Genomic DNA, 27,642 nt, shown 5'->3' on the forward strand with positions numbered 1-27,642 from the left:
GCCGGGTAGTTGTGGACCAGGAGCTGTTAGTGGTGTGAGTGATTATTAACCCCTGCTGTCTAACCAGAAATGCAGCGGCAAGGGCGAAGTGCGGACACAGCTCGATCGCCAAAACTCCTGCAACGCTCTTTCATGTTCGACTTTGGTAAGTGTGACTTTCTTGCATATCAGATGACCTCAGTTAGGAATGAACAGTTCCTTTAAAGACTTATGGACATTGTGTGCAGCATTGAGGTGTGGTGGCACTTCTGAAAACATTTAAAGGTAATTTATACTGTATAGCATTATTGTATGAAGCATTGTCTAACGCCCCTTCTCTGTTTTCAGGGGCCACCCATAAGCTCTGGTCCAATTGTTTACTTCCACACAATTGAACCAGATTTCTTCTTTTGAGTGACATGGATGCTTTCGAGGGAATTCACAGTGTTCAGATTTCCCCCTCTCCGCCACCCCCGACCTCGTCCGGTCAAGCCTATGAAGTCCTGAAGGCAGGGAGGTCGGGAATAGCAGTGTATTCCTCTGCTGTGTTCTTTGGGACGCCATCCGAGGCTGAGGAGAAGGGCTGTGTGGTAGGAAGGTATGCCATGATGGGAAACAACTGGGGGACATATTTTGATTTATGCAGAGATTGTAGTGGATTATTGTACAATATGTGTCATTCTTAATGGACAAAGAGATTAGAACTACTGGTACTGGTATTAGGACTACCTCCCCTCCCCAGTTGGATAAAAAGGGTTGGATTTAATTGCCTTATTCATATTCCACAAAATCAGAATACTGTATTTGTCAAGATCTGTCACAGTTTGTTTTCTTGTTTTAATGTCATAGTTTTGGTTCGCGTGTCTGTGTGCTCGCCCTTCCCCTCCTGTGCTCTATGTAATCGCCGTCACCTGCCTCTCGTTACCTGACATATATTTAAATCCTGTCTCCCTGTCGGATTGTTCTCGTCTCTCGTTTCATGTCTTCTCGTTTCTACTCTCCAGTCTGTTCTGTTCTATTTTTTCTGTTCAGTTATTCACGTCCCTAGTCGAGCATCTATAGTTTGTCTTTTGAGTTCTTCATTAAACCCTGGTCCGAGCTGCATTTGGTCGCCCTGCTCCAATCCCTTCATGACAGTATTAGGCTCATAGAATGACTTTACTTTACTTTTAATACTTCTCACAGCATATCATAGATTGTGATCTGATCTAAGAGCAATTTGATTGGATGCTCAGAAAAATATATATGGTGTTTATATGGTGTGACGAATTTGGTCACGTGACATGTCGGGACTCTGGCATCGAGAGTGGGTTTGGTGTCACGTGACTTGGAAGACAGGCAGAATAAAACAAATATATATATATATATATATATATATATATATATATATATATATATATATATATATATATATATATATATATATATATATATATATATATATATAATTTTTTTAATTTTCTTTAAAGATAAAATATGAAGTTACGGCTGGGAAAAGTGCAAAATAAGCATTCGCAGTCATTGTTGTTTGCTGCCTGCTGAGCCAGTATTTGATAACGTCAGCGTCCGCATTCCTTCGCGTTGTGTGAGGCACTGATTTTAAACTCGGAGCTCGTCACATTTCGACAATTTTAACAACACGGACAGCTTAAGGACGCAGGCGGCTGACAAACTGAAGTGGGGACAGGGTCTTCTCTTCTGGACGCTGACAGGGTAAAAGTGTCACTCTTTCTTTGAAGAGGAAAATATGAACAAAGTTGTAAATCGCCTGGCTAGCTTAAAGTGCGACTGCTCTGTCGCGCGAAACTGACTTTGAGCTTTTACGTCATAATGTTGGGAACATTCAAATAGCCAGGAATTGATTTGTTGTTGTAAAAAGTTGCTTTTCCCATTATTGCCGTGCAAGTTTATAACCATGCCATGCTAGGAAAGTTGGCGTACATTGTCCAGTTTATTATAACCAGATGTTTTTTAAGTCACGTGAGACCACTTTGGGACTGAACCGTATCAAAACGATTTCAGCGATATACGACTTTTTTCCCCACCGAAACAAATATTAAGAACTGTTTGAATAATATTAAAACAATCCCAATCCTGTGTCTCAAACATACAATATTATCACAAAACTGTCAGATCAATGCAAAATTGGCCAAAAATAAACATGATGACATGGCATAATTGAAACTGTAGTGCACAATGTGGGCCAAAATGAGAAGCAGCACATGTGACTTTTTCTTTTCTCTCTCTAGTGCAGCTGACCTTTTCTTGACAAAGTGATAAAGTATCACTGAGGCAAAAAAAAAAAAAAACCCACAAAAAACAGCTGTCCTCGTGGCATATTTCTAGACAAAGCAGCCTACTATTGTGGCTGTAGCATGATTCTCGCTGAGGGTGTGAAAGCATGAAATAAAGGACGAGCCCAAGAGCTCCATTTGGGTGCAAATAAAATATTTGTGGTGCAGCAGTAACTTATCCATCTGTGTGTGTAAGATCTGGTTTTCTGTGTGGTATGCAACCACATACCACATACTGTAAGATGAGGTTAACGTGCGGGAGTACATTCAATTGAACGTATTAAAACAATATTTGTCTGCAAACACAGTGGTAGAAAATCTGATCAGGTAGAAAATGAACATAGGTTATGTTTTTGACGTCATGCAGGTTGGTAGATCTGGATCCCGAGCCAGATCCCAGATTGGAGGGAAGAGGCCAGGTTGGGCCCACACTGGATATAGACCATGACGTCCAGTCCCGCCTGCGCAGCTCCTCCTTGGAAATGCGAGAGAAAGAAATTCGCGAAAAAGGCTCGGAGATCCTCAGCGAACAGTTAGATGCTGTAAAGAAGGTGCTGCCTTTAACACGTAAACAGACTGCAATGATTTAATAAGTGAAGTGCCACAAGTGAACTCCTTTCTCCTCATACTTTTCAGGAACTCAAACTAAAAGATAAAGAATGTGAGCGTCTGTCACAGGTCAGGATTCAGTTGGAGCAAGAACTAGAGGAGCTCACCGCCAGTTTATTTGAGGTCATCATTACAAAGTTGTCCCCCTTAAAATTATTTTACTGGTTGAAATGAATTGGAATCGATTCCATTTTCTCCACAGGAGGCTCACAGGATGGTACGCGAGGCAAACGTCAAACAAGCAGGAGCAGAGAAACAACTGAAGGAGGCTCAGGGAAAGGTGTGTGTACTCTTTGCTAAACAATTAGTGGTACGCAACTTGCATTTTTTGCATTATGCCGGCAGATTGACGTCCTTCAAGCTGAAGTGACGGCGCTCAAGTCTCTGGTGTTGACCTCCACTCCATCCGCGCCCAACCGCCAACTGCATCCTCAGCTGCAGCTCCCCATCAGCGGAAACAATCGCAACAAGAGTATGAGCGGCGGATTCCCATCCCCACCTGGCAAACCGGAACCTCCGTCACTTCCCGTTCAGCCCGTGGTCAAAGAGGACCGAGAGGTAAAGAATAGCATCCACCGTTGCAAGATTCTCCATATTGTTCCTTGCTTCCTTCAATTCTTAGGATTTTTTTTCTTAACCTTGTTTCCTTTCCTTGTAAATTTTCTCTCAGCCTGCTGTTCCTGTTCTCCTCTAATTCTCTGTCAGCTTTCTGGCCAGTCTTTGAGTTTTTTGGCAGAGTGAACAGGTAACTGTCCCCCACCTCTGTCGAGCTCAGCCTCTTAGTTACGTTGACTTCCGGACCAACACTAAGAAACTTGTCTTTGCTGACGAGATGAGTGAGGGACTGTCTTGTCTTCACAGATGGACTCGGTCCTATACGCAGAGTTCCTCATGTGGAAAGAGCATCCGAGTCTAGATCGCTCATCTGCGCTCATGAGTCGCATCTACAGAGAAGACATCGGGCCCTGTCTCTCTTTTACGCGATCTGAGGTTAGAATCTTCTCGCCACATTCAGTTGAGATCCATTTTCTGATCAGTGGAGCTGCTTGTGTCCACAGCTGTCCCAGCTGGTGCAGAGCGCCGTAGAAAACAACTCTCTGACTATCGAACCTGTGGCCATGTCAGCGTTACCGATAGTTAAAGCCTCAGCCATCGAATGTGGAGGACCTAAGTGAGTTGCTATGTGTGTGCGACAACGGCCAACGCTGTCTTTCCTTTCTGCTCAACTTGGGCCAGCCATTACAAAATCGAAAATGGAATGGGGAGTGGGAAATCTAAATTTCCAACTGTACAACTTCATGGGTTCCAATTGTAGTTCTAATAAGGGTATTTAACCTGTGATTGGAAAAGCAATCACTGTCTCACTTCCAAATCTTGTGTTTGCAGTTACTTTAGGGCAGCAGTGGAGACGTAAGTCCACTCAGCAAGCTTGTCACTCTTTCACTAATCCGCATTTACTGCCAGCATGAGATAACTCCGTGATAAATGTCACTAAATTTACCACATGCATGCGCCTGATCTCTTCTCATTGCTCTAACCCAGGGGTGGGCAAACTTTTTGACTTGCGGGCCGAATTGGGTTCTAAATTTTGACCGGGGGGCCGAACCAGGAGCAGATGGATGTAGTGTTTGTGTGAAGTAATATTAACGACCTGTAAAGGTCATTGCATAAAAGGTTTTGGCCTTTAGTAGGTAGTAAAGCGTGGATATTCAAAAAAAAGTTTTTTGAAAACAAATGCATTTATTAACAGCATTAAAAAAAAAAAAATCCCTAAAAAACTGCTATCAGTGATTCTCATAAAATACGACACTGTTATTATGAATAACAGTCTCCATCACTTCAGTGCCTGCAGGTCAGATTAATGAAAGATGTTTATCTTATGAGATCACATCAAACGGCAAACATTCTGACCAAGTATATCATCTTGAAGAATCGGTGAAAGCATACATCCAAATAAAGTAATCAAAACTGCAACACGGTGAGGGGTATCTGAAAATCAGAGTTTTAACTCACAAACACCTGGTAACAGAGGTGAGGAAACGGGAAACACTTCCTTAAAGAAAGCCTTAAGAACTTTACAGGTTAAGATTAGTCACAAACAGGTGGTGCATCAATGTCCTTGAGCATCCTGCATTGTTTGAAAATGAGAATGGTCACTAGTTTCAATCCCTGCTATTTGTACAGATCATATTCAAAATGCATTTTTTTTACAACAAACTTGAAAGCCTCCCCTTCATTTTCAGTGGGAACAGTGTTGTTGGTCTCCCTTTTTTTGCTAGTGTGTCATAGTCTGGAGTAAAATTTGTTGTGGCAATTCTTAGGAGAGATCCGAGGTGTTGGTCCGTTTACCTAGATCTGTGACGGGTTGATGTTGATGTTCATGTGGCTGAACGTCACGTCGCGTACGTCGAGCCAAATTGGCCACTTTTTAAACACTCGGCACTCAGTGTCCACCTTGCTTTTCCTTGGGCGACTCATTTTAATGGAAGGATTCCAGGGGAAGGTTTGTGGGTGGCTTTAGCGTAAAACTGTATCCGAAAGCTCGGCGCGCAAATTACAAGAATGCTGTCGTCACAGCCCACGCTCTAAATTCGGCACTGATACAAATAGAGCGCGAGTGCGCCATTTCCGTACTACTGAGTACGTACACGCACTTGTAAGTGTGCACCGAGCTTTCTGATACGGCTTCCGGTAGTAAATGCGCAGGCGAGTGGTTCCTCATCTACTGGGGAGACGCAGTCATTGCAGGCAAAATTACCGAAAAAAAAAAAAAAAGTTTAATAATACAATTTATTTAGGGTTGGCGGGCCGGATTAAACGGTCCCGTGGGCCGGATGTGGCCCGCGGGCCGTAGTTTGCCCATACCTGCTCTAACCTCACCTCGTTATTTTTCGCCCTCTCCTCAGCCGGGATGGGCCTTTTTACCTAAAAGCGCATCCTTGATGTTCATTGTCTGGCAGAAAAGACTGGGCAGCATGTTTCCATTATTCAAGCCGCGGTTCTTTGAACAGTCCCAATTTCCCGGCAGAAAATGTGCGCTAAGCGGCGTGTCGAGACAGTGCAGACATCGCATTAAACTCGGCGATAAGGGCAACTACTACTATATTTCCCCCTCCAGCCGAGCACGGGTAAGTGCGTCCGTCACTTTATCATCATCCGTTTCTACGATAAACACGGCCTCGTTTTGACTTTCCAGATCACGGCCGTGTGCAACTTTTTTACATATATCCGCTACATCCAGCAAGGCCTGGTCAGGCATAATGGTAAGTCCATCCACAAATGACTTTTATTTTTTTTCCTGCTGTCATGTTTTTAACCGCACCTAAAATAAGATAGTTGTCATTTTCTCCAGCTGAGCAGATGTTCTGGGAGGTGATGCGACTACGAAGGGAAATGAGTGTGGCCAAGTTGGGTTTTTTCCTCATGGAGCAGAGTTAGATGACCAGATTGACCAGCATGATATGACACGTATGGTTTACAAAGAGGTCAACTGAGAAAACAGTTATACAATAAAAGGCAAAGTACAAAAGTACTTATGATCTTTCCATGCTTAGTTTTTAATCTTGTGCATAAAGTCCCCCACAATGTTATTTGTCCATACAAATGTTTTTTAGTACATTCAATTGTACCTGAAGACTTAAATAAGTAAAGTATGAAAAATATTACATACATAAAGTGTAAAGTTTTATAAGCATCTTTTAGGGACAGCTCAGCCATAAGTGTTGGTATCAAGCGAGATGTTAAGCTCTAAAATCTAAAATACACAAATGACGTTTTGCACAGCCAAAATGAACACAATGTATGAGCCATTGACAACAATGCATAAATGTAGTCCATAGCTATGTTCTGTCATTTTGCATTGGTTATTTTACCTCATTATGTATTATGATAGTTTTTATTTTGAACAGTCAACTGTATTTTGAAGGTGACAATGAAGAAATATGTAGGTGCAATAATCGCTTGTATGGCAGTGAACTACCAACACTCCATTAAAGTCTGACTATGCCGTACCTATCTTTATTTCTTTTCGTTTGTAGTGAAGTCATTCTCATATTGCGGTCATCACCATGAATGACCTGTTTACAGCCACACAAAGCACCGTTGGGACACACCCACAGTTGTTACACAGGTTTGGAAGCAGGAATTTAACACGGGCGTAGCAAATAAACATCAAGGCCACGTAGCACTTGAAGAGGCTTTATGAAAAAAAATCAGACATTCCTGTAAAGCCTGTGGTTTCCGGCTTCAAATCGCTTTTTGTAAGCTCGCCGCTCTGCTTCCGTGACCTCTCTATACAGTTTGCAGGAAAGCTCAATAAATCATTTGTTAATAATTGAGTAGGAGCTTAGTGACATAATGGCACAAAGGACAAAACAACAAGCTGGCTCTTTGCTATTTGTTCATGCTGTACGTTTCCATCAATGAAAGCTCGAGTCAGTTTGCACATATTTTTTATTTTAAATGTGTGCTTAACTTTCCCCTTGGCGACCTCCGGCACAGGCTGACTGTCTGTTTGGCAACCACCTGAAATGAAAAGAGATTTATTTGTTCCTAAGATGAATGAATGACAAGTTACATTTCAGTGTTGCGACTCGCCTCCGAAAACAGTAAAGGAGAATCAACATCCCGCCGACACCACCGAGCACGACAATGGCTGCCGTTGCAGTTGAGACGGGGGACGGCGAGGAGAACTCTGGTTGGGTGCACACAAACAGGACCAGTCATGAGAGATACAAAATGCTAAACCAGTGGTTCTTAACCTGTGTTCGATCGAACCCTAGGGGTTCGGTGAGTCGGTCTCAAGGGTTCGACAGAGCCTCCACTGTGGAGGTCCGAACAAACCTAATTTATTGTGTAAATTCTGATTTGCCAGTATGTAATTTGTTGTGAGGTCATGCATAGTGTTGGTTTTGTTCTTTGAGCAAGGTGATGTTCATGCACGGCTCATTTTGTGCACTAGTAAAAATCATCTATGTCTTCAATTTTCCAAAAATTATTTTTCACTAACGAGGGTTCGTTGTGCTAAACTATACATTGGTTAATGTCGTAAGGGGTTTCGTTTGAGAATAATAAACCAACCTGAGCAAGAAAAAGAACCTGGCAGGTTGAGACATTCCATATATTGTGGGCAAACAGCAATTGGTTGCTCACACTCGTTAATGTCTGAAAGGAAACATGACGTGGACAATCTGGGTGCAACTGTTATTTGAGCACCTTGTATTCATAAAAGGTAACATTAGAATACCGTGGCATGTTGGAGGTGGGGAGCTCCACTGTTGACTTTGCGCATCACAGCTGATAGATGAAGAACCTTGTAGCTCAAAACCAGCTTGACACTTATACTGGATCACAGAGTCGCAAAGCAAGGAGTAGCCAGACTGGATTCTGGGTACGGGACCGCACTTGGGATCTTGGGGAGAATTTACAGAACTGTCAACACAATACGGACAACTTTGGTCACGTTTCTCACCGGATTCGGGTTCTTTCCATGGGCTGAGGTCGAGTTTAGGGATGAGTGGGCTTAAGCAAGCCAGCAGGGCGTCCGGGTTCTCTGTGCGTGAGAAGGGGTCTTCGGGCACATGGGTGATGTGGGTGTTGTCACAAATGATTCGGGACAGAGAGATGGCGTGGAGGTGTGTCCTCTGCGTGCTGGTGAACACGCCCTTCCTCTCCCACCAAAACCTTCAGACACAGACTCGTGTGTGAAGCGATGTAAGTCGAGAGTGAGCAGAGACATAATCTACCTGTCACCGTCTCGCAGGGCTCTGAATTGTCGGGCTAGCAGGCAGGACAAGAGTGGTCCCACTCTGCCTCCGGGTAAAGCCGGTTCAGAAATGGCCCCTACCCACACATCGATGTTGTGCGGCGTGCCATACAGTTGCTGGAATTTATGAGCTAATGTTGGGCTATCAAGGATGTCTGCCAGCTCGGATTTTGTGTTGGGAACCGAGAGACCGCAGAACCTTCGCCATGAGCTGTATCCTGGTTAGAATCAGACGAGGACGTTCAAGAAAACGTTTGTGCTTTTCGAGGGACTCTTGGTACCTGGCAGGCCGTGGTCCCGGCCCCGTTGAAGGTTGAGGGCCCCAAGGTCCAGTGGCAATCCACCTTGCGCCTGAAAAAGACGCTCTGTCAGTTCCTCCACCATCATCTGACCAGGAGTCTGGAGCTTAGCAGGAGACAGCAAGAGGCCACGTAGTACTGGGTCGATACCGCCTGATGAGAACACCAGGTCAGAACATATTTTGATATCTGGATCAAGCTTCATTTCCATGCTTTATCTTACCCTCCTGGATGACCCTCCACGAGGCGAACAAAGAATGATGCAGAGGGAGCGAGGGATGCCGAGAGTTGGCGGCGTACCCTGGCCCGAGCCTGGTCACGATGGGCTGCACAGTGACGTGAGCAAAACGAAAAGCGGCTGCGGCAAAGACGTTGGCGATGCTGGGATCCACGTTAGGGTCATAAGCCTCGTAGGGAGGCATCTGCTTGGACATGGCCGTCTCTCCGAGGACTCGAGGAAGGTAGTGCTCCCACGTTAGGATCTGGAAAGCAACAAGACTCAAGTCACCGGGGGTCAGGGGGAGAAAAAAATTCTGGAGCCACAGCGACTACGATCTCGGAAGCATTGTACCTGGTGGATGGCTCCTATGATCTTCCGGGCCTCCTGGTAGAGGGTGTTGGGACTCCAGTGGGGGTTTATGTCATGAAGCTCTTTGACCAGACGGTTATGTTCTCGCAGGAAGAGCGTGTGTAGGACCACCATGCCGAGATGCTCATTGGCTCTTGAATCACCTAGCAAACATGACTCATGAGCTCCGGTGGTGGAAAGTAAGATGGTTCAAATACTTGGTGCCTACATTTCATGTATTTTTCTTATGACTATTTGTCATGACTATCTCATCCTAGACTGGACTACACTCACCAGCTTGGAAGCAGGACGTGGCATTGTCCCGTTGTCTGGAGCCTTCTCTCGGGCCACAGGGATCCAAGTGATCCTGCGGACGAGGCAAGAAGGGCAGGTAGGCCAGCTCCCCGTCCGAGTGCTGCGAGTTACAAGCCATCAAGCCGAGCAGCGAGGAGCGGTCGCGTAGCTCCAGAGCTTGGCTATCGGAGCTACCGTACACCATGCTGGCGTCCACAAAAGAGGTGATGGCGTTGAGCTGCTCACGGTGCAACGGGCGCCCGGCTCCATCCAAACAGCTTGGAGCAGAGCGCAAAAAGGGCATGCATCTCTGAAGGCCATACCGTGGATCAGATGGTGGAATCTGACGGGAAAGCTAAACCTTCAGTTTAACAAAAAAGAAATCTGATGTCTTTGCGGAGCTTAGGATGAAACACACCTCGATGGGGAAGCATGGCGAATCCCGGCTACAGGTCCGGGTGCAGTCCGCCCCGGTCCGAAAAGCCACCGTGCTGGGGCTCTGGGGGGTCAGCACCAAGTCGTGGTCAATCCACTGTCCCCACTCGACCAGCAGGTGGGACAAAGTGGAGTCCAGAGAGATGTTGTCATTGTGAGTGAAGAGAACCTCCTGAGACACCAGTCGGACCTGCGAAGACCACCAAGTGAGGGAGGCAGGGGGTGAGCGACGGGGAGTGGCTCCATGGGTTCTTACTGGCGGCAGGCTAAAGTTATGGTAGGTGTGGTCTGAATCCCAGCCTCTTGGTGTTCCCCATGTGTCTTCATATTCTGGAGGCAACCAGCGAGAGTAGGGAATGTTTGCAGAGCCCCATCTGGGATGTTCTCTGAGCAGGAGGAACAGCAACTAAATGGAGTATTCTCTATTTATTTTTCTTAAGCTAGTCATAAACTGTGATTTATAACAAGTGAAATCAAAGAAAATGATCAAGAACCAACCTGTTGTTGCAGTGAGCAGTGATGGATCGGTAACGTTCTGCCACACAGCCAGTTGGACATCCGGATGTGCGTCGTTGAGCCAAGCAACCAGTGGCTTGAAGCAGATTTTCAACATCTGCTTCACTCAGCAGCTCTGAGGAGGAGAAATAAAAGTGAATATGCATTTACATAGTTCTTGGCCAGGGATGAGGTTCATTTTATCAATCAAATCAAATTGAGCAGCTACTGTTATCCTGATCACTCAACTGTACCTAATGAACCGTCCGTTAGTTCCAACTTTGCACTGCGCGTGTAGACCATTTCTCGGATCAGTTCCACCGTGTTATCCAGCAGCTCGCCAGCGCGAACGTGAGTCCTGCTTGTGCTTTGAGTCTGCTTGAAGTGAACCAGCAGATCGGTTGGTCTCAGGGAGCCTTCGGATAGAGACTTCTTCATCCTAAACGATAGCATTTTGTTAAAATGACTGAAGATGGGAAATATTGCCATGGAGGCAAGATGTTGCGGACCGTTCTCTTGTCTGAGCGTAGGCGCCGTCAGTCAGCTCGATGGCCTTGCAAAGAGCCTCCTTTACAAGTACAGAGGCCGCATGTACTGTTTCAGACAGAAAAAAGCAGAAACGGGCTTAGTGTTACTTCATGAACCTTTAACTGGTCAGTGAGGTCCTACCTGAGGTGTTTTTAAACAACAGCGCTCGTTGTGGGAGGGCCAAGAGGAGGATGATGATCATCTATGAGTAGACATGGGAAAAAAAGACACCTAGCACAAAACTGTGAATTTCAAGCAACTCACCCCTTGTAAAGTCTCCATCTTGATATGTTCCTTGTTCAAATCAGGCTGCTAGTACAGAACAGTATCTTACCGCTGTGCTGACTGAGCAGGTGTGTGTATCAAATGGCCATTTATACAGCAGCAGGTATGCGCAGAATCCCCCTTATCATACCACTGGTGACAGGAAGGCAACATCAAACATAAGCCGCTCCACCTCACTTTTTAATTCTATTTATGATAAAAAGCATTCTATCATGTTAGGATCATTTCAAATAAATGAAAGTGTGTGCCTGCTGTGCTTCAGGGGTGGCCACACTTTCTGTGTATTAATATTGCAAATGATTGTGCCTTGCCCACATCATGTATATTTTTTGTTTTCATTTAAGTGTTAACAAATCAACTAATCGAATACAGCATTGATATAAATCAATAATAGCCTGAATATTAGCTTTTACCACCCCAAGCAACACTGCATTTGTAGCTTTGTAGATATAAGCTAATACAATAATGAGTTAAAAAAAAATTCTGACAGCATTGGGCCTTAATTATGCAAGTCCATAAAAAACATTGAAGCGGCTGATTGTTTCTGTGCCAGAGTCGGAGGAGGAGGAAGGACTTCTGCCAAATTGAAGTCAGGAATGAAGTTGAAAAGGTCAATGTGACTCAAATGAAAGTTATAAACCAAGAACATTCAAATGTGAATCCCCAATTTGCTCCTTTGATGCGGCAGGTGTGCGATACAATCATAGGAATCAAAAATCGGGTGTCATTAACTTTTTATCAACATTGACCCGCATTATTTTTGTCTGCATTCTATCAAGATGTTAAATATGTCACGCATCCATTTTCCATAGCCCCAAGTAAGTACTCATATTATAAAACACTCACAAAATCGCGATGGAACATTTCTTTTTTTTTTTTATTTAAATAATAATACCTGGTTAGAACAGTTGTTTCAAAGTCAACGACTGATTTAAGGTCTTTGGTACATGCAAAACAAACAGTCTTGAAAAATCAGTTTTGCACCAACAGTACATTCAATTCCAAACAGTTTTAGTGCAAAATAAGAGCAAATAACACATTTTAAGGGTGAGTACCTTCATTAGTAATAAAGCAAATAAATTAATTCCTATCAGTCAGAGGTAAAACCTCATGGAAGAATGTGGCATTGTTGGTATCTTCTCAAACATCAGGCGTGTTGGGACCATAGGAAGCGATCGCAGCGCTCCAGCATGGTCTGAATGGTCGCACTGAAAAACACATGACAGACGTGATGAAGCAAGCCCGCTTTGTTTACTTTTTGTTTGGACAACCGTGGAATGGACAACATGCAATGACTCACCGCTGCCTCTTATCAGCCACCTTCAGCAGTTCACAGACCAGTTGTGAGTGAGGAGAAAGACTCGGCTTCACTCCACACTCCTCCAAGACGGCCAGGGCTTGCTCCGGCCCGGCCGTGCGGGCCAAGCGCAGGGTCAAGGCCTCGGCATTGACATTTCTGCTGCAATCTGCCGAGCCGTTGGACACCGCGTCCCCGTTCACGTCCGACATACAGCTGTGGTCCTGAGCTAACTGGATCAGGAGCTTCCATTCGGAGAAATTTTGTGGCTCCACACCTGGATGACAAAACAGTCTTCATACATCAACTATTACTGAATTGAATGAAACGTGTTGAAATTGAAACGCACCCTCTGGTTCCTCCAGCAGGCTGATATCATCCAGTTGACAGATTGTTGAGAAAGTTTCGTTGCGGCGCTGTAGCTGACAACACAGGTGGAGATAACCTGTCCAGTACCTACACATACATGAAACAAGTGAAATGACTGCAGACGTTTGGTTCTAAATGTGGAAATGAAATGCTATCAGTGAAATGAAGTACCCGTGACTGCGGCAGGTTTCTGCCATCTTCTGCTTGGATGACAAGTCTGCGGGAATTTGGATTAACAAAGACAGGAGGCGCCCGTAACCCCAACTGAGACGATGAGAATTCCACCTGCAACAAAAGGTTATTATTCTTTGTTTAAGACACAATATGGAAATAAAATCAAGCCGCTTACCTGGGCCGTCCCTCGGCTGTCATTGTATCGGAGCGCTGAGGTGTATCGTGGGTAAGCGCCAGCTCAAGCCATTCCTGCCGCAGAGATTTGGGCTCAAGAAGTGACTGCAGGAATGACAACCTAGGGAGAATTCATCCAAATTTTAACACCCCCTATTGGATTGTTTTTTCTTTCAAGCTGCAAGTGTACCTGTGTTCTTCAGGTTGGGATAGAACCAAGTTATCCAGGTAAGCCAAGAAGTGGCTTTGCTGGGCCATCTGCATCACATCTGCTGGAGTGATGGTGGGATAGAATGGAGGAAAAGAACGGACCGCCGACTCTCCGTGCTTCTCATACAACCTAAATTGCGACATATTAAATGACGTTTGACACGACTTCCACAAGAGAGACAATCGGGATATCGGCCGACCTGTAGAAGTGAGCGAGGAGACCGGGAGGACTCCACGGCTGCAGTTCTCGCAGATAGCGTAGTGATCTCCGTAAATCTCCTTTATGAATGATTTCCACCACTTTACTGGACTTTGTCACACCTATGAAAAAAGAAATTGGCTGAGATCTTATAACTAATCATTTGTGAGTGTACTGATGCAAACATTAGAGAGTGTTTTCTGACCTAGCATGGCCTCGACGAAGGAGCTCTGCACGTCCTGCCGCTCCTGGCCGCAACGCAGACACATGCGTCTAATGCGATCTTGATCTAGCAAGAAGAAATAGCGCCGTAGGAAGGTGACGCAGCTCAACTCGTGAGCATTCGCCTCTTTGCTGAAGCAGCTCATTTCGGTGTAAAGCGTTGCCAGTTGGGTGAGATTCGCCAGGAGATCGGAGGGAAGCGCTTGGGGAGACGTCAATCGCACGGCTTCTTCGGACAACACTGTCCCGTTTTCTGAGGCGAGTTGACGGTCGTGATCCACCTCCTGCAGCGAGCTCTCTGTTGACTCTTCTGCTTTTTGTGAGTCTGTGTTTAAAAGCGGCTCCAATGCGTGTACACCTTCATCGTCTGATTCAGGTTGAGCCGGCCTGAGGACTCGCTCCAGCACCTTCAACCATTCTTGAAGAGTTTCTTGCAGGAAATATGGATCCAGCAGAACTAAAGGATCTTGGATCTGGAAACTGATGCCAGAACAGGTTTTAATGTACTATGCGTACCAAAGTAAGGTAGAGGTGCAAAGATATTGGCCATTGACAAGTGGTCTATATCGTAGATTTTGTAAAAAGAAAAAGTGCTTAAAGCATTTTTTTTTTTTTTTTACGCCATGGTTAGTAGAATTCTCTGTACTTACAGGGCCCGTTCAGTGGCAGACTGAAGCTCGAGTAGTTCAGATTCTGTTTTAAGCATGTCTGATTCAATCCTACGACAATAAATGAATTGTCAGCGATTCAATCCTGTCACGGAAAGGTAATTAATTTAGAAGTGAATCTTACTCAATATCTGCTTCCTCCATGAACGCAGCAGAGGTGGCAGGCATCTCGGCGTGAGCACTCTCTCGACAGTCAGATCGCTGCCACAGCTCAGAGTTCATCTGGAGCGTATTGATCTTCTCGGTTGTCTTCTTGACAAAACTAGAAACACTGAGAGTCGGGGGCAGGGAGAAAAAAAATGGATGAATTTCTCCAGGTAATGGAGAGCAGCTGAGTGTAATGCATGGAAATGAAACATGTCAGCCTTTTTACAAACTAATGAGTGACATGGAAATAATGTGTGGGTTGAAATCTTTACTGGAAAGGGGAAGTGAAAAGCCGCTGCTACACCTCGTTTTAGTTATGTTTCAGTTCATTGTTCGAGAAAATGCCAAAAATAATCTCATCAGCATCCCAAGGTTGTTAGAGTTAAAAACAAACACAACTAAAACAAAAATCATGAATGAAATAAAAATGAGTGCTTATTGGGTGAATGTTCTTGCTGATATATTTTACATTACTTTATGTTCCTCGTGAATAGTTTCACTGTACATTTTAATGCGTCCAATTTAATTTAAGAGGCAATTTTATGCACTGCATTATTCTTGTGTGGATTTAACACATTTTTAAAACGGTTTGGTTAAAATTTGACAAAGAATGCTGATAATGACATTTTACCTCATATTTGACAAATAACCTGTAGAAAAAAAAAACATTTTAATTCACAACAAGTAACAACAAAATTAAAACAAAGTATATAAATCAAGCTAATATTGTTTGATTAAATTCGTCGGATTGATCGGTTGGACACTCACAAAAAAAAAAAAATCTAAAAAGTAATTATAAGCACCTGTCTTTGACGGCTTGCAGCGCAATGCGAGGGGGTTTGGTGCGGAATGAGAGGGGCAAGTGAAACTGCAGGCCTTGCTCGGATCGGTCGGCTTCCGCATGCTCGCTGCTCTGTGGATCTGAATGGAGGTCGGCGGGAGAGCCAGAGGAGAAACACAAAGATGGATGGAGGCACCGGTGGCGTACGATGAGAGGGTGAACACCACATGCATGTAGTCGGTGGACGATGGGGGCAAGGAGGTACAAATGCTGTGCAATGCAAATAAAACTGAACACAGGTGATAATGTGTGTGTAGGACACAGCGACACAGCATTATTATTAGAAACATGGTAAACACAAAGCCGGATTCTTGTGCTCATTCTTCAAATTTCCAAAATTTCAATGTCAAATAAGTGGCGCCTTAAGAGAAATGGAAATGCCATTAATCAGTTCCGGCCTTCTCTCAAAAACAATAAAATTGTGGTAGTTAAAATAAGGCTTCATAATATTGATATGACAATTAGATTGAAATAAAAGGAAAAAAAAAAAAGCTTTTGTCACATGGCATCTGAATGCTTTTTATTTGCTCTTTCTGCCATGCCCATCTACACCACCAGGGGCAGTATAAGGCAGAAAAAATGTTTTCCCTAAAGACATCTCAACGGGGGCTCTGTCACTCGTTTCTCAAGGCACCACTGTCTAATCAATTTAATATGTCTTCAAACAATTACAAGTGCAGGCGTCTCAATTGTCTCCTACCGTGGTCCACTTGATCTTCTTCCTGCACAAAGCTGAACTCTTTGAGCCGCTCCTCCTCCGACGCGGACTGATGAATGAGGGAACTCATCTCTTCGTCGGACTGGCTCCCTCGCCGACTGATCACTCGGTAGATCCCGCAGTCCAGGACGTTGAAGCTCTCCTGGATTTTGAGAGAAAGCGAATGATGTTAAGAGACTAAGGTCATGTCACATTTCCATGCAGAACATAAAGTTAAAGTCCCAATGATCATCGTCACACACACATCTGGGTGTGTCGAAATTTGTCCTCTGCATTTAACCCATCCCCATGTGATTTTGATCCATCCCCTGGGGGAGAAGGGAGCAGTGAGCAGCAGCGATGCCGAGCTCGGGAATCATTTGGTGATCTAACCCCCAATTCCAACCCCCAATGCTGAGTGCCAAGCAGGGAGGTAATGGGTCCCATTTTTGTAGTCTTTGGTATGACCTGGCTGAGGTTTGAACCCACAACCTTCCAGTCTCAGGGCAGACACTCTACTACTAGGCCACTGAGCTGATTGAACATGATTGTATTTGCAACAGGTTCATAACGAGACAGGGATCAATGAATCACGCAAGTTTCAGGAAGCTCAATTTTCACATACGTGTGATGAAATGCTGCTTCTGCGGCTGCTGCAGGCCGAGTCAAGTGGCTCCAGCTTGGCGATCACCTCATCCAGTTGTCCAATCAACTCTGGGTGAGTGCTGGAACTGAGCTGGTATCGAAGGTGTTCCAGACGGTCCATGGGAATTGATTTCCTCGCCTGAGTTTGACAAAAACGAAGTAAAAATAACAGACCATTTTGTATTTTTTAAACGACAAGCGCAAAAGCATTTTGGATACAAGCCACCTTACCCGACTGATGCAGACGGTGTGCTGGAACATGCAGCAGACCGAAGCCGCCAGAGGCCAGGACTCCCGTCGCAGGAGACGTTCAACACAACGTTCTGCTGACAACAAGGAGAGGTGCGACAGATGGCCGCTGCCGTGGAGGCAGAAGAGCTCGTTGCGGTGGACTGCGATATCGAGCACGTCTACAATACCAAAAAAACAAGGTTGACTGTCTAATATAGTGTTTCCCAACCAGTGTGCCGCGGCACACCGGTGTCACGTGAGAGATGTTCCGTGGGAAATTGTCCAACATTAAATACCGAGCGAATTGTAACAGGATTACCAAACCACAGGTCAGTTTCCGCAAGGCTAATCGTGCATGCGTGGCAAATCGGAGAATTTTGAGATTTCATGTTGTGGCATCGGCACATACTCAATTTATGTGTGTGTTGCTGTTAGTGTTGGCTCGTGAGTGAACGATTTGTTCAAAAAAGGTTGGGAAACACTGGTCTAATATACTGAAATGTTCATGTCTGTGTGTGTGTATCAAAGTCAGTCACCTTTGAGCTCAGTCCAGAGAAGAACTTGCCCATTGTGAGGTGTAAAGATGTAAATGGCTGAATCAGTCCAGGTAAGCAAATTTTGGTCTCTGTCCAAAAAAAAAAGGGACAATTGGTCAACTAACTCTGTGCAGTAAATCAACATTAAACAATGTTTATCATAATATTAAATAATTTATTGTGCAAACATTTAAACGTGACTCTTACCCAAAATATAATAGTTTGGGGAAGGCAATTGATTGAAGGCTCTTCTGGGCTGGATTGTATTGTGGCTCATTTCTGCAGAGTTTTATGGGCATTAATGTTATTTCACACAAAGAAAAAAATAGTTTAAGCAAGTTAGAGTTAATATTATTACCTGTAAGTGATAAGAGGTAGCGGAGGGCAGTTGAGCACCTGTTTGAACTGCTGTGTGCTTAAAACCTCGCCGTTAAAACTGGCTTCCCATATCCGAGAGCCTGGCCGAGCGCAGTAGAGTAGCGGGGGCTGGCCCCCCAACAATCCTTTGTTCTGAGGGAAAAAACAAGCCCCGTACTCTCCGTCACGCTCCTTGTTTCCCACACGCCAAAACTTCTCCCTGGCGATAGGATATAAAGGCATGGGAAATTATTAAAAGATTAAAAAACACATATGAAAAAAGGAATCATGTAAGAAATTGTTAAATTCATAAGTGTCTTTATAAAGAATATTGTTAATTATTAAAAACATATCATCAAAGGTAATCAGAGCAAAATCGGCATTTGAGAGTGTAAACAAGAAAGTCGCTCTGAGTTTCCTAAAAGGTTCGTGACCTCTGGCCGGCTCTGGACAATCGCAACCACCACTCACTTCTCCGTATCACAGAGATAACAGCGGGTTAGAGAAGACACCAGGAGCCGACCGTCCTGGTAACCAAGCTGAACCACTTTGGAGTCGACGGCAGTAACCGTCTGAACAGGAAACATAACAAATCCTGAACCCTATACAAACAAACAACAACAAAAATATTTTTGTGCTAAAATAATCTTTGAAAAATCTGGTACAGTGGAAATAGTGCGAGTTTCACTGTATAGTAAAATCACACTATTTTGTGTGTGTGCTACCTTTCCCAGTTTCGAGGATCCTGCCCGGAGAAAAGACACCTTGCCTGCCGAGTCTCCAACATAAACTTTGATAGTGTTTGTGTCCCAACAGAGTGCAGTGATGTTCTGGCCTCGATGCTCCCATGACACGCTCACTCTCTCTGGACGTCCGCGGCGCTCCAGCTGCAGCTCCCACACCACCACCAGACCTTGACTGGACCACACAACATGCCATGTCAATCATAAAGAGATGACCACAGGTAAAATGCATTTTACCTTGTTGCGACAGCAATAAAGTCTTCATCATGTGGACAGCACGACACTTGAGTAATGGATCCTTCCTGAAACGTAAGTCATGTCAATCACTGGTGGAGCTAGGATTTTTTTTTCCTGGTGGGGGGAGGGGCAAGGATATCCCCCCCAAAAAAGAAAAATTTACAAACCCAAAAAATTCCAAGCCGATAAATACTCTTAAGTTAACTACGGGGGACAGATGAAATGTGGAAATAAATTCCAGAGTCACATAATACCTTGTGAGTCAGGATAAGCCTTTGTTTCCAGCCCTCCCTCTGAATCAGGTGCAAGCCTCCAGCCGACGCTCCTAATGCCAGCCACTTTCTCGACACAGCCAAACATGTGCACTGAAAGACAACACCAAAGAAGTACAGTAAAATTTCATCTGCAGCCACTAGCTGGAGTAGAAAAAAACTCGAGCTTATAAACAAATGTTACGGTAATAGTGATCATGTGACTGTATTGACCTTGAGCCTGCCGGAGTCTAGGCGCAGAGTGGAGAGGAGAGGGTCAAGGCAGTCGAATTCTGCCAAGACGTGACTGTGGACATCTGGTACAACCGCTACACGAGGCATCATCCCTCACGGTCGGTCATCCACAACTGGAAGAGAACGATAGAGCCAGCCTTCAGTACGCACGTTTGTGCTTGGTCATGTATGCTGTGGCATCATATGACTCTCAGCAGGGTTCTTAAGTCTCTCAAATTGGACAGCCATGACTTTGGTTATACAAGCCCGTGCAAACAGCGTCAAGCAACGTCAAACTGCTGAATTGAGAAAAGAGAAGCCATAGACAGTCCATATTTTAAACTTAAATACAGAATATGATTTATGTTTGATTTCCTGTTTGTGCTTGATTTCAATACGGAGGCAGCGGTTTAAATATTGAAACTCAGTTACTCTGTTTACAAATGGCATTTAAAGGAAACATTTCTATATTTAGAAGTAGTAGGTGATGATAATCTCTAGAATAAGTGAAAAGTAACATCTCTGACTATGTATTTCTTTTATTTGCAAGCACTGTAGTGTAAATTGGTGAACATCTCTCATCAGATTATTTCTGACCCCCCAAAAAAACAGAATCATAATTTAAAACCCTGGAGCAAATTACTTAAGACAGGCATCCCCAACCCCCGGCCTGCGGACCGGTAACGGTCCGTGAGTCACTTGGTACCGGGCCGCCAAGCCAGACAGAAAAAAATAAAATAAAATAATTTTTATCGACAATCAATTACTTCAGGTCAAGACGCTCGTCCCGGTCACGTGACATGTTTCCCCAGTCGAGCCCGCAAAGGTAGCAAAAATTAGTACGAATTTATTTTGAAAAATACTTTAAAAATGGCGATTCTCTCCCAATTACATTCGTCAGTGCATCTATGTCTCTTGACAAAGGTTAATTCGGGTAAAGAAGCCCCTCCCCCCCAGTCGAGCCCGCGAAGGTAGCAAAAATGAGCAAGAAACAAAGATGTTTGGAAAGCTTCTTCGGAAAGGGGAAAAAAGCCCAATGAGGAGACGGAAGAAGAGGCTACGACTTCTAAGAAAAGGAAAACTGCATTTAAAAGAAAGTCCTACTTCAAATATGGATTTATCGCCACAGGTGATTGACTTGCCAAGCAAGCCCACTCTGCATAAAATGCGGCGACTGACGACAGGCTAGCTAACGAGGCAATAAAGCCTTCAAAAGTGCTTGGGCATATGGAGACCAAGCATCCTGTATTAAAAGACAAACCTTAACCACTTCGGGTGTCATTGTCTCCGATTACGCCGGCTCATTTCTGAGAAACAAGCTCAGTGCTCCCACGAATTCAACGTAATGGTTTGTTTTATTTTCATGTTGTTTATACTTGTTTTTATGCCAGTCGTAGCATTTTATTCCATCGTATTTATATATTTATTATAAATGTATTATTTATCTATATAAATGTATTATTTATATAAAGGCCGGTCCGCGAAAATATTTCTGACACGTAACCGGTCCGTGGTGCAAAAAAGGTTGGGGACCACTGACTTAAGAGATACTGCACTCCCTAAGGCTGCTTAGTTAACCTGAGTTTTAAAACTGGAATGATTGGTTCATTAAAAAGAAAAAACAAAGTATTTGGCAAAAAGATCAGCCGTGCTTTAGTGTTTGGATATCAACTTGTGCCTATTTATTTTCAAGGCAGCATATTGTTTACATTTTGTTTATGCATGGGTCACGTGATCGCAAGGAAGTACCTTACGTTCAAGCTGTTGTCAACCTGCCGAAAGTGACGTCACACTACTGAACTGCAGTAAACTCTAAGAATAATAACGGTTTAAGAACTCTCACGTGATAAACATATTTGTAATCAAATGTTTTCGGAATGCAGCGTTTCACTCGTCTACATCGATCAGTGGCGCTCTCGTAAACAACCCGAAGGGGCGAGTCGGTCACGAGACGACACACGTCTGCTGACCCTGAAATGAAACAATTTTGTTCAAACTACACAGCAGCTAAACAAAAGTTCACATAACCGTCAAACTATTGAAAATGGTAATGATTTTTTCCCCCGTCGATTTCTTGTATGAGGTCGATAGCGAGCGCGCTCGCTGTTCTTTGTCGAGTCGCCGTTCAAATAAAAATGCTGAAATACTGTGAGCAAAAATACACTAACTTATTTTGGCCTCTCGGTTTTAGATGGCTCCGCTTTTAAGAGAAAAACACTCACGTTACCTTGGGAACTGCAGCCGAGTGGTCAGCCTCCCTGAGCGGGCGAGTCGACTTCCTGAAAGCGTGCTGAGCAATGAGCATGTTCTGCATCTTGACTGGTTGGACGACACGCCTCATTAAGAATCCGCAAATTGGGAGAATCCGCCTCATAAAATGTTTATTTCTCTCCCTGAAATCAAGGTGTGATTCTAACTTCCACGCATGCACCACCATCAAAACGCTTTACCTCTTTAATCCAGAGTAACATTTTGTATGTACAATACAGTGCAGACAGAACCGAACAATGTTAACTGTGTTTAACACACACCAACACTCTCCAAGTGTGACATGTCATTAGAATATTGCTAAATCCGCTAACTCTGGAACACTAATCCATTCTTTGTCCTATTTCTAGAGAGGCTCTCTGCACTGATAAAACTTCTGCAGTCCTCTGCTGGTCATCCTGGGAGCCTACAAGATTTATATGGCCATACAGTCTTGTACCATTACAGTCCCAATACTGAAACCAATCTCTCATCCGTAGAAAGAACACAAAAAATAAGAAAAGTTTTCGTGACTAAAAATGCCATATGCCTCTCGGAAACGGCTGCAGCGGTGTTCGTTGATGTCTTCATCGCGAGCCTCCTGTGAAGCCACCCGGCTACGATGTGTCGTCTCAGCAGGGCACCTAAGGCCTCCACGGGACGTCCTTGTCCATTTGGTCTTCGTTGTTCTTCGCTAACAAAGCGTTCGGCCTCAGGTTTTCCTCATCATGCGGCGTGTTTGCCAGACGTGGAACTTGCTGTAGGCCGTTTGTAGCATCTGCTCTAAGTGTGCCGTGATCTGCGAGGGTGTCAATGAAGGAAAGTATTTGGAAATTAGAGTTCTGCGTTCATCTCATTATCTCTTTATGTGAAATCCAATCAGTCATCAATGGGGAGAGACAGAATATGAAATCGACCTATGGAGGGAAATCACTAGAAACACACTTAAGAGTCTTGAAATCATTGGATACTTACATTTTTATTTAAGTACTGACGCTGAATCTTCTCTTGGAAAGGACAAAGCTTGGTCGTCTCAAATCGCTCGAGGTTGGACTTCATTTTAATCAACTGTATAACACAAAAAGACGCATGAAAGTTTAAGTCAAGGATGACTAACACCATGTGATTTACAGTCATGTTACTGTCACCTTCTCTTCCAAAAATGGCGTGTTGACGGGAAAACAGGACCAGAAATGTCTCAATAACTCCGCAGCAGCTGTATAAAGATGCTTCAGTTCCCCTTGGATGTCAGATGGTACCATCTCTGCCAATATCGCAAATGAGAAAAGGTAAACAACTGATATCAGTTCAGGGGAGGGTCACAGGAACTGGAATGTTTCCCACTGAGATTCATCAACGTACGAATTATGGCTTGCTGCGATCCCGTCTGCATGAGCAGGCCGCCGGGAGAAAGTGATGCGATGGCCGAAGTTGCTGCCACGCTGGTCAAAACCTGCAGAGAAGAAACGGCCGTAGACATTTGCACAACCTGATCTAATACGGAAGCAGCTTTGCATGGAGATTGCAAAAGTGGTGCGAGAGCGAAGAGAGGAAGTGTAAAGCGGCTGGTCAAACCTGAGTTAGGTCGGGTTTGTAATCGGCCATCTCGTGGCGGACGTGGTTGACGGAGTTAATGATTTCTTGGCTTGTTGTGTATTTTAGAGACTGAAGAGGCACAGGACCATGGGCATACCTTTGTATAAAAAAGTTCAAATGTACGAGATTAAAACCATTGTGGAGAACAACTGTTTAAAAAAAATAGACCCGACTTGAACATAGCTTATTCAACAATGCGATGGTGTGCATTTGAGATGGAGGAAATAGTGCAAACCTGTCTGACTTTTTGAGGTTTAATGCAACCACTTTTGGCCCGTTTTCCCTTTGCAGATCCTCATACTCTATGGCTTCTTGTATTTTCACCTAAGAAAATTGCAAAAGTGAGCCATCCTATCCAAGTCACATAATGGATGAAGAAAAAAAAAAACACTTTACCTTCTTGATGGGAGGCTGGAAGACGTCAGAATCCCGCGAGTTTCCATCAGTGCTGCTAGTCTCACTATTTTGGTCAGTCTCCCTTTAAAGCAATGGAGGTGACAATTTAGTATGAGGACGTTCTCGTCTATATTTCTGTGTATTTGTACCCCTTGCGTGAGCCTGCTGCCAGCACCATGGCACTGTGATGGTTGAAACGCTTGATAATGGCATAGTTGCTGCTCTCCTTCACCGTTCGGTTTGAATTTGAAGTGGAAGGCAGCGGTGTCGAGGCGCCGTAACCCTGCAACAAAGATAAGTGAGTGACAAGGTCCCGGAAGAAACTGCTTTTGAGTTTAGAGGTTCTACGGTACTTGTCATCGACTTCGTAACTCTTACCTCATCCAAGGATTTATCTTCTAATGACTGCAGGTCAACCAGGGGGTTCTTAACTCCTTGCACCACCATTGATTTTAACCCTTCATATAAAAACAAAAAACACAAAATCACACACACACAAACTCCTACCTATGAGAGGGGAGACTTAACTGCTTTCTACCTTTTTCATCCAGCTTGGCACACTCTGTGAAGATGTCCTGTGTCCCTGTGTTGATGCGATCTCGGTGAAAATACTGCGACTGGAAGAAGCGTGTCCAGAACTCCTTCTCGGTGAGCTCGTGAGGGACACTTTCACAATACTTCTGTTGCACTGCAATGACGAGTGGAGTTGATATAGATTGTGTACACGCTTAGCACCGTTGCATATACAACGAAACCGTCATGGCCATGTTTACCTGCAGGATAGGTTCTGAAGATAGATTCAATGATATCAGCTGTCAGATTATATCTCAAGCCATTGCAGCCATCTGTTTGTGGCCGTATGTCTGCCTATAAAGTTAACAAAAAAGGTTTAAAATGCAGCTGAAATTCTGGCTAAAATTTTACACAAGGCTTTATTCAGTCACTCACCAAGAAAGCTCCAGAAATACCAACTTCCTGTTTATTGTTGCATACTGCAGGGTGTGTGTGTGTGTTTAGGCCTCCTAATCGGTTAGCCCAGAATTCCTCAGCATTGATCACTTGGCTGACCACTAAATCTTTATATAGTTGAAAAAGCAACGGATCTTCTTGAAGCATTCTATGTGTAAAAAAAAAAAATAAAAAAAATTTAGACATACAATAGCAGTCAACAGGTTCAACACGGTCTAAATATTCTCAAAGTGCTTAGCGTCATGCTGTGAATTAGCAAGAGTTTCAAGCCTAACACACACCTGTTTTTCTCCTCCAGTTCCTTATTAGCTTTCTTCTTGAACTTGGGCAGAAGCTGCTGCAGCAGCTCTTTAGCAGCCTCACGGTCTTTGAGTGCCGTGCTCTCATTAGAAAAGTGGAATGTGGTACTCTCACCGGAGTGAAGGACCAGTTGGAGTTGAATTTTTGCTTTGCCATCAGGGCTGATTTTCTGACCTGAGCAGACCATAAATAATGTTCCATCATACAATGGCTTTACATTGTGATATTTACACAAAAAGAGCTCTCACAGCGAATATCCGCATAGAGGTGGCTGATGGTGAAGCGGTCCTTCCCCTCTGGACTCCAAGCAATGCGTTCAGCCATCAAATACAGAGTGCCATCCTGTTTCTTCTGGCGAACCTTTTTCACCACCAGAAGCACCTCTTCTGACAGTGAGGCCATGGCTCGGATGTGTAAACTAAAAGAGAAAAAAAAAAAATCAGGGTTACATTGTTATTAATAGTGCATCTATGATAATCAAACCGGTGCATGCTTGAGAGGAAAAATAAAAAGTAAACCTTGACAAAATGTATACCGACTCAACGCTTGTCATCTATACAAGATCAGATGATGAATCGTGGAACTGACGACACATCGTTTTTAAATACATATTCGTTCTGCCGAACAAGAAACTTCTGCTCTGCATACGAACAACCAAGTCACTTCAGTGAGTAGTCGCGTATATAAAATGAACAGTAAGTCAGCTTCCCTGAATTACGTTAGCTAGCTCAAACAGTGAGGAGAAGCTTGAGAGCAAAAGTCGGCAAAATAACTTCCTTTACCTGAAAACTGATGGGCCCCGCTGCTAACCTTTCACCTTTATTCAACACATTATTTCAAAATGAATACCTGATAGACCCTGAATGCAAATAAATGAGCCATCTGACAAATTATTGTAGTGTGTACTCTAAAAATGTACAGACATACTTCGGCGCCGACATAGCTGGCTGACACTGTGTTACACTCATTATGTCCGACCGTGAAAAGAGAGCCGAACATTGGTTCTGACCAAAATGTAACTAACTGTATATTTACCATAGATATAAATACTTTTTAAACAGCAACACAATACTACTACTAGTACTACTAATAATAATAAAAAATCAATTTTTGTTATATTTTGCAGTGACTTGGATGACTACTGTAACATGCATCTGATGAGTAAGCATATAAAATAATATTAAAAAATTCATTTAAATTTACGGAACCTAAATTAAATTACGTTAAATCACTATCATTTCACTCTGTGATGGCAATTGCATTTCAGGACAATTGTCTTTACGCTTATTAGAATGTGGTGGTCACCCTTACTAATGCCATTAGAAAACATATCCTCACCCTCATCCCCACAGTGGTACTAAAATAGTATAATGTTTAAAGGTTTTTCAGTAAATACGTTGAGGTAGGTTGGTTAAGAAGTAAAAAATTCAATCTCACATTTACCAGTGTTAAGTCTCGCGTGAGTTATATCAGCTTATCGCGATTGTTGCAGCCCGCGCGCAGTGAGTGGTAAATTACAGACGGCGGGAGTTTAAAAGGCTAGAGACACCGGTATATGTATAAATCGGTTTTAGTTAGCTTATGGGCTTATAAATATAAATTGACGCTCGAAACAACGAAAAGGAAGCTGTTGCTCTGAAAAATATCATTTTAATTTGCCGCACAGACGAGTTTGACTGCACCGAGCCGCCAGCCGGAAGTGACGTCTCATGACGTCTCAAGTTGTACGCGTTTAGCTTCAGTGAATGTAAACAAAAAGAGAAGAGGGGCCAGCGCGGAGACGTCGGGCCAGGTTTGCGGCCAACCCAGCTCGCCTTCCATTATCCTGGCGTACATTCGTTCGCGGGACGACAATATGGGTTGAGTTCGCCTGATAGGATCCACGAACCGGACAGTGCGTGCCTGCTGTGTGCTCGTGTTCACAGTGGCCTGGTTGACTGTCATCTTTCCGGACTCTGCTGTGCATCGGGAGCGGCTAGCGTGCTATCACTCTTATTGTTCATCTTCTTGTTTTATTTTTCCTGTGTTGTTTACTTGTATGTGCGTTGTGAACTCTGTCTTATCTTTCCGGACTCTGCTGTGCATCGGGAGTTGTACATCTGGATGTCAACAAACCCAAACAACATGGCAGATGATAGCGACAGCGCCGTTTCTAGCGGCAATATTAGCATCATTTTATCATTTAATCCGATTCAGAAACCTCTTTTGACGCAGAATATGATGAATCTAGCAGTTCACTTGGGCTGAGCTGAGCACATTTTCTGAATTGTGCCCCTCCCGTCACTCTGGTTAGGTTGGCATAGTAAAAAGTGCTCTTGGGGGCTTTAGAGTGCCGAGTTGATCTCGGCACAT

General features: G+C 44.0%; 4 protein-coding genes and 1 long non-coding RNA gene across 7 annotated transcripts; 2 read left to right on the forward strand and 3 right to left on the reverse strand.

The window, feature by feature from the left end:
• The first annotated feature begins 30 nt into the window (after positions 1–30).
• Positions 31–6,892, forward strand: rab3il1 (RAB3A interacting protein (rabin3)-like 1). Of its 3 annotated transcripts, XM_049722151.2 has the most exons (13): positions 52–145; positions 228–264; positions 328–577; positions 2,641–2,824; positions 2,910–3,005; positions 3,085–3,162; positions 3,228–3,440; positions 3,744–3,872; positions 3,941–4,053; positions 4,269–4,292; positions 5,911–6,010; positions 6,079–6,145; positions 6,235–6,892. In XM_049722151.2, exons 3-13 carry the CDS (start codon positions 399–401, stop codon positions 6,318–6,320), a joined length of 1,269 nt encoding a protein of 422 aa, XP_049578108.1. In that variant the 5' UTR covers positions 52–145; positions 228–264; positions 328–398; the 3' UTR covers positions 6,321–6,892. The 3 variants fall into 3 exon arrangements, with proteins under 3 accessions (XP_049578109.1, XP_049578108.1, XP_049578110.1); XM_049722152.2 differs by lacking the exon at positions 228–264 and having other exon boundaries at positions 31–145; XM_049722153.2 differs by lacking the exon at positions 4,269–4,292 and having other exon boundaries at positions 54–145.
• A 96-nt stretch (positions 6,893–6,988) lies between these two features.
• On the reverse strand, positions 6,989–11,662 carry epx (eosinophil peroxidase). The gene is made up of 16 exons (XM_049722064.2): positions 11,530–11,662; positions 11,407–11,467; positions 11,247–11,331; positions 10,992–11,176; positions 10,741–10,873; positions 10,499–10,628; positions 10,226–10,432; positions 9,808–10,150; positions 9,517–9,677; positions 9,169–9,427; positions 8,928–9,098; positions 8,627–8,864; positions 8,128–8,564; positions 7,962–8,045; positions 7,479–7,575; positions 6,989–7,406 (listed from the first exon to the last, which is right to left on the reverse strand). The coding sequence occupies exons 1-16, from the start codon at positions 11,545–11,547 to the stop codon at positions 7,352–7,354; spliced, it is 2,664 nt and encodes an 887-aa protein (XP_049578021.1). The 5' UTR covers positions 11,548–11,662; the 3' UTR covers positions 6,989–7,351.
• Positions 11,663–12,408: 746 nt separating this feature from the next.
• On the reverse strand, positions 12,409–22,127 carry hps5 (HPS5 biogenesis of lysosomal organelles complex 2 subunit 2). The gene is made up of 23 exons (XM_049722043.2): positions 22,010–22,127; positions 19,783–19,916; positions 19,552–19,662; positions 19,298–19,362; positions 19,043–19,235; positions 18,789–18,919; positions 18,319–18,537; positions 18,168–18,239; positions 17,961–18,049; positions 17,425–17,603; positions 17,174–17,332; positions 16,552–16,711; positions 15,814–15,931; positions 14,988–15,134; positions 14,846–14,914; positions 14,179–14,675; positions 13,975–14,095; positions 13,755–13,904; positions 13,566–13,685; positions 13,388–13,501; positions 13,197–13,303; positions 12,851–13,124; positions 12,409–12,758 (listed from the first exon to the last, which is right to left on the reverse strand). The coding sequence occupies exons 2-23, from the start codon at positions 19,891–19,893 to the stop codon at positions 12,698–12,700; spliced, it is 3,267 nt and encodes a 1,088-aa protein (XP_049578000.1). The 5' UTR covers positions 19,894–19,916; positions 22,010–22,127; the 3' UTR covers positions 12,409–12,697.
• Positions 20,595–22,181, forward strand: LOC125970162 (uncharacterized). Its single transcript, XR_007482023.2, has 2 exons — positions 20,595–20,911; positions 21,974–22,181. It is a non-coding gene; the product is annotated as an uncharacterized lncRNA (long non-coding RNA).
• Positions 22,182–22,222: 41 nt separating this feature from the next.
• gtf2h1 (general transcription factor IIH, polypeptide 1) lies at positions 22,223–26,266 on the reverse strand. Its single transcript, XM_049722115.2, has 15 exons — positions 26,073–26,266; positions 25,539–25,708; positions 25,272–25,464; positions 24,970–25,138; positions 24,795–24,888; positions 24,560–24,709; positions 24,400–24,479; positions 24,171–24,304; positions 24,022–24,103; positions 23,861–23,949; positions 23,605–23,722; positions 23,392–23,482; positions 23,178–23,293; positions 23,005–23,097; positions 22,223–22,828 (listed from the first exon to the last, which is right to left on the reverse strand). Exons 2-15 carry the CDS (start codon positions 25,690–25,692, stop codon positions 22,742–22,744), a joined length of 1,650 nt encoding a protein of 549 aa, XP_049578072.1. The 5' UTR covers positions 25,693–25,708; positions 26,073–26,266; the 3' UTR covers positions 22,223–22,741.
• Positions 26,267–27,642: the final 1,376 nt, after the last annotated feature.

This window comes from Syngnathus scovelli, chromosome 6 (assembly GCF_024217435.2).
Source record: "Syngnathus scovelli strain Florida chromosome 6, RoL_Ssco_1.2, whole genome shotgun sequence".
In the NCBI taxonomy this organism is placed as follows: Eukaryota; Metazoa; Chordata; class Actinopteri; order Syngnathiformes; family Syngnathidae; genus Syngnathus; species Syngnathus scovelli.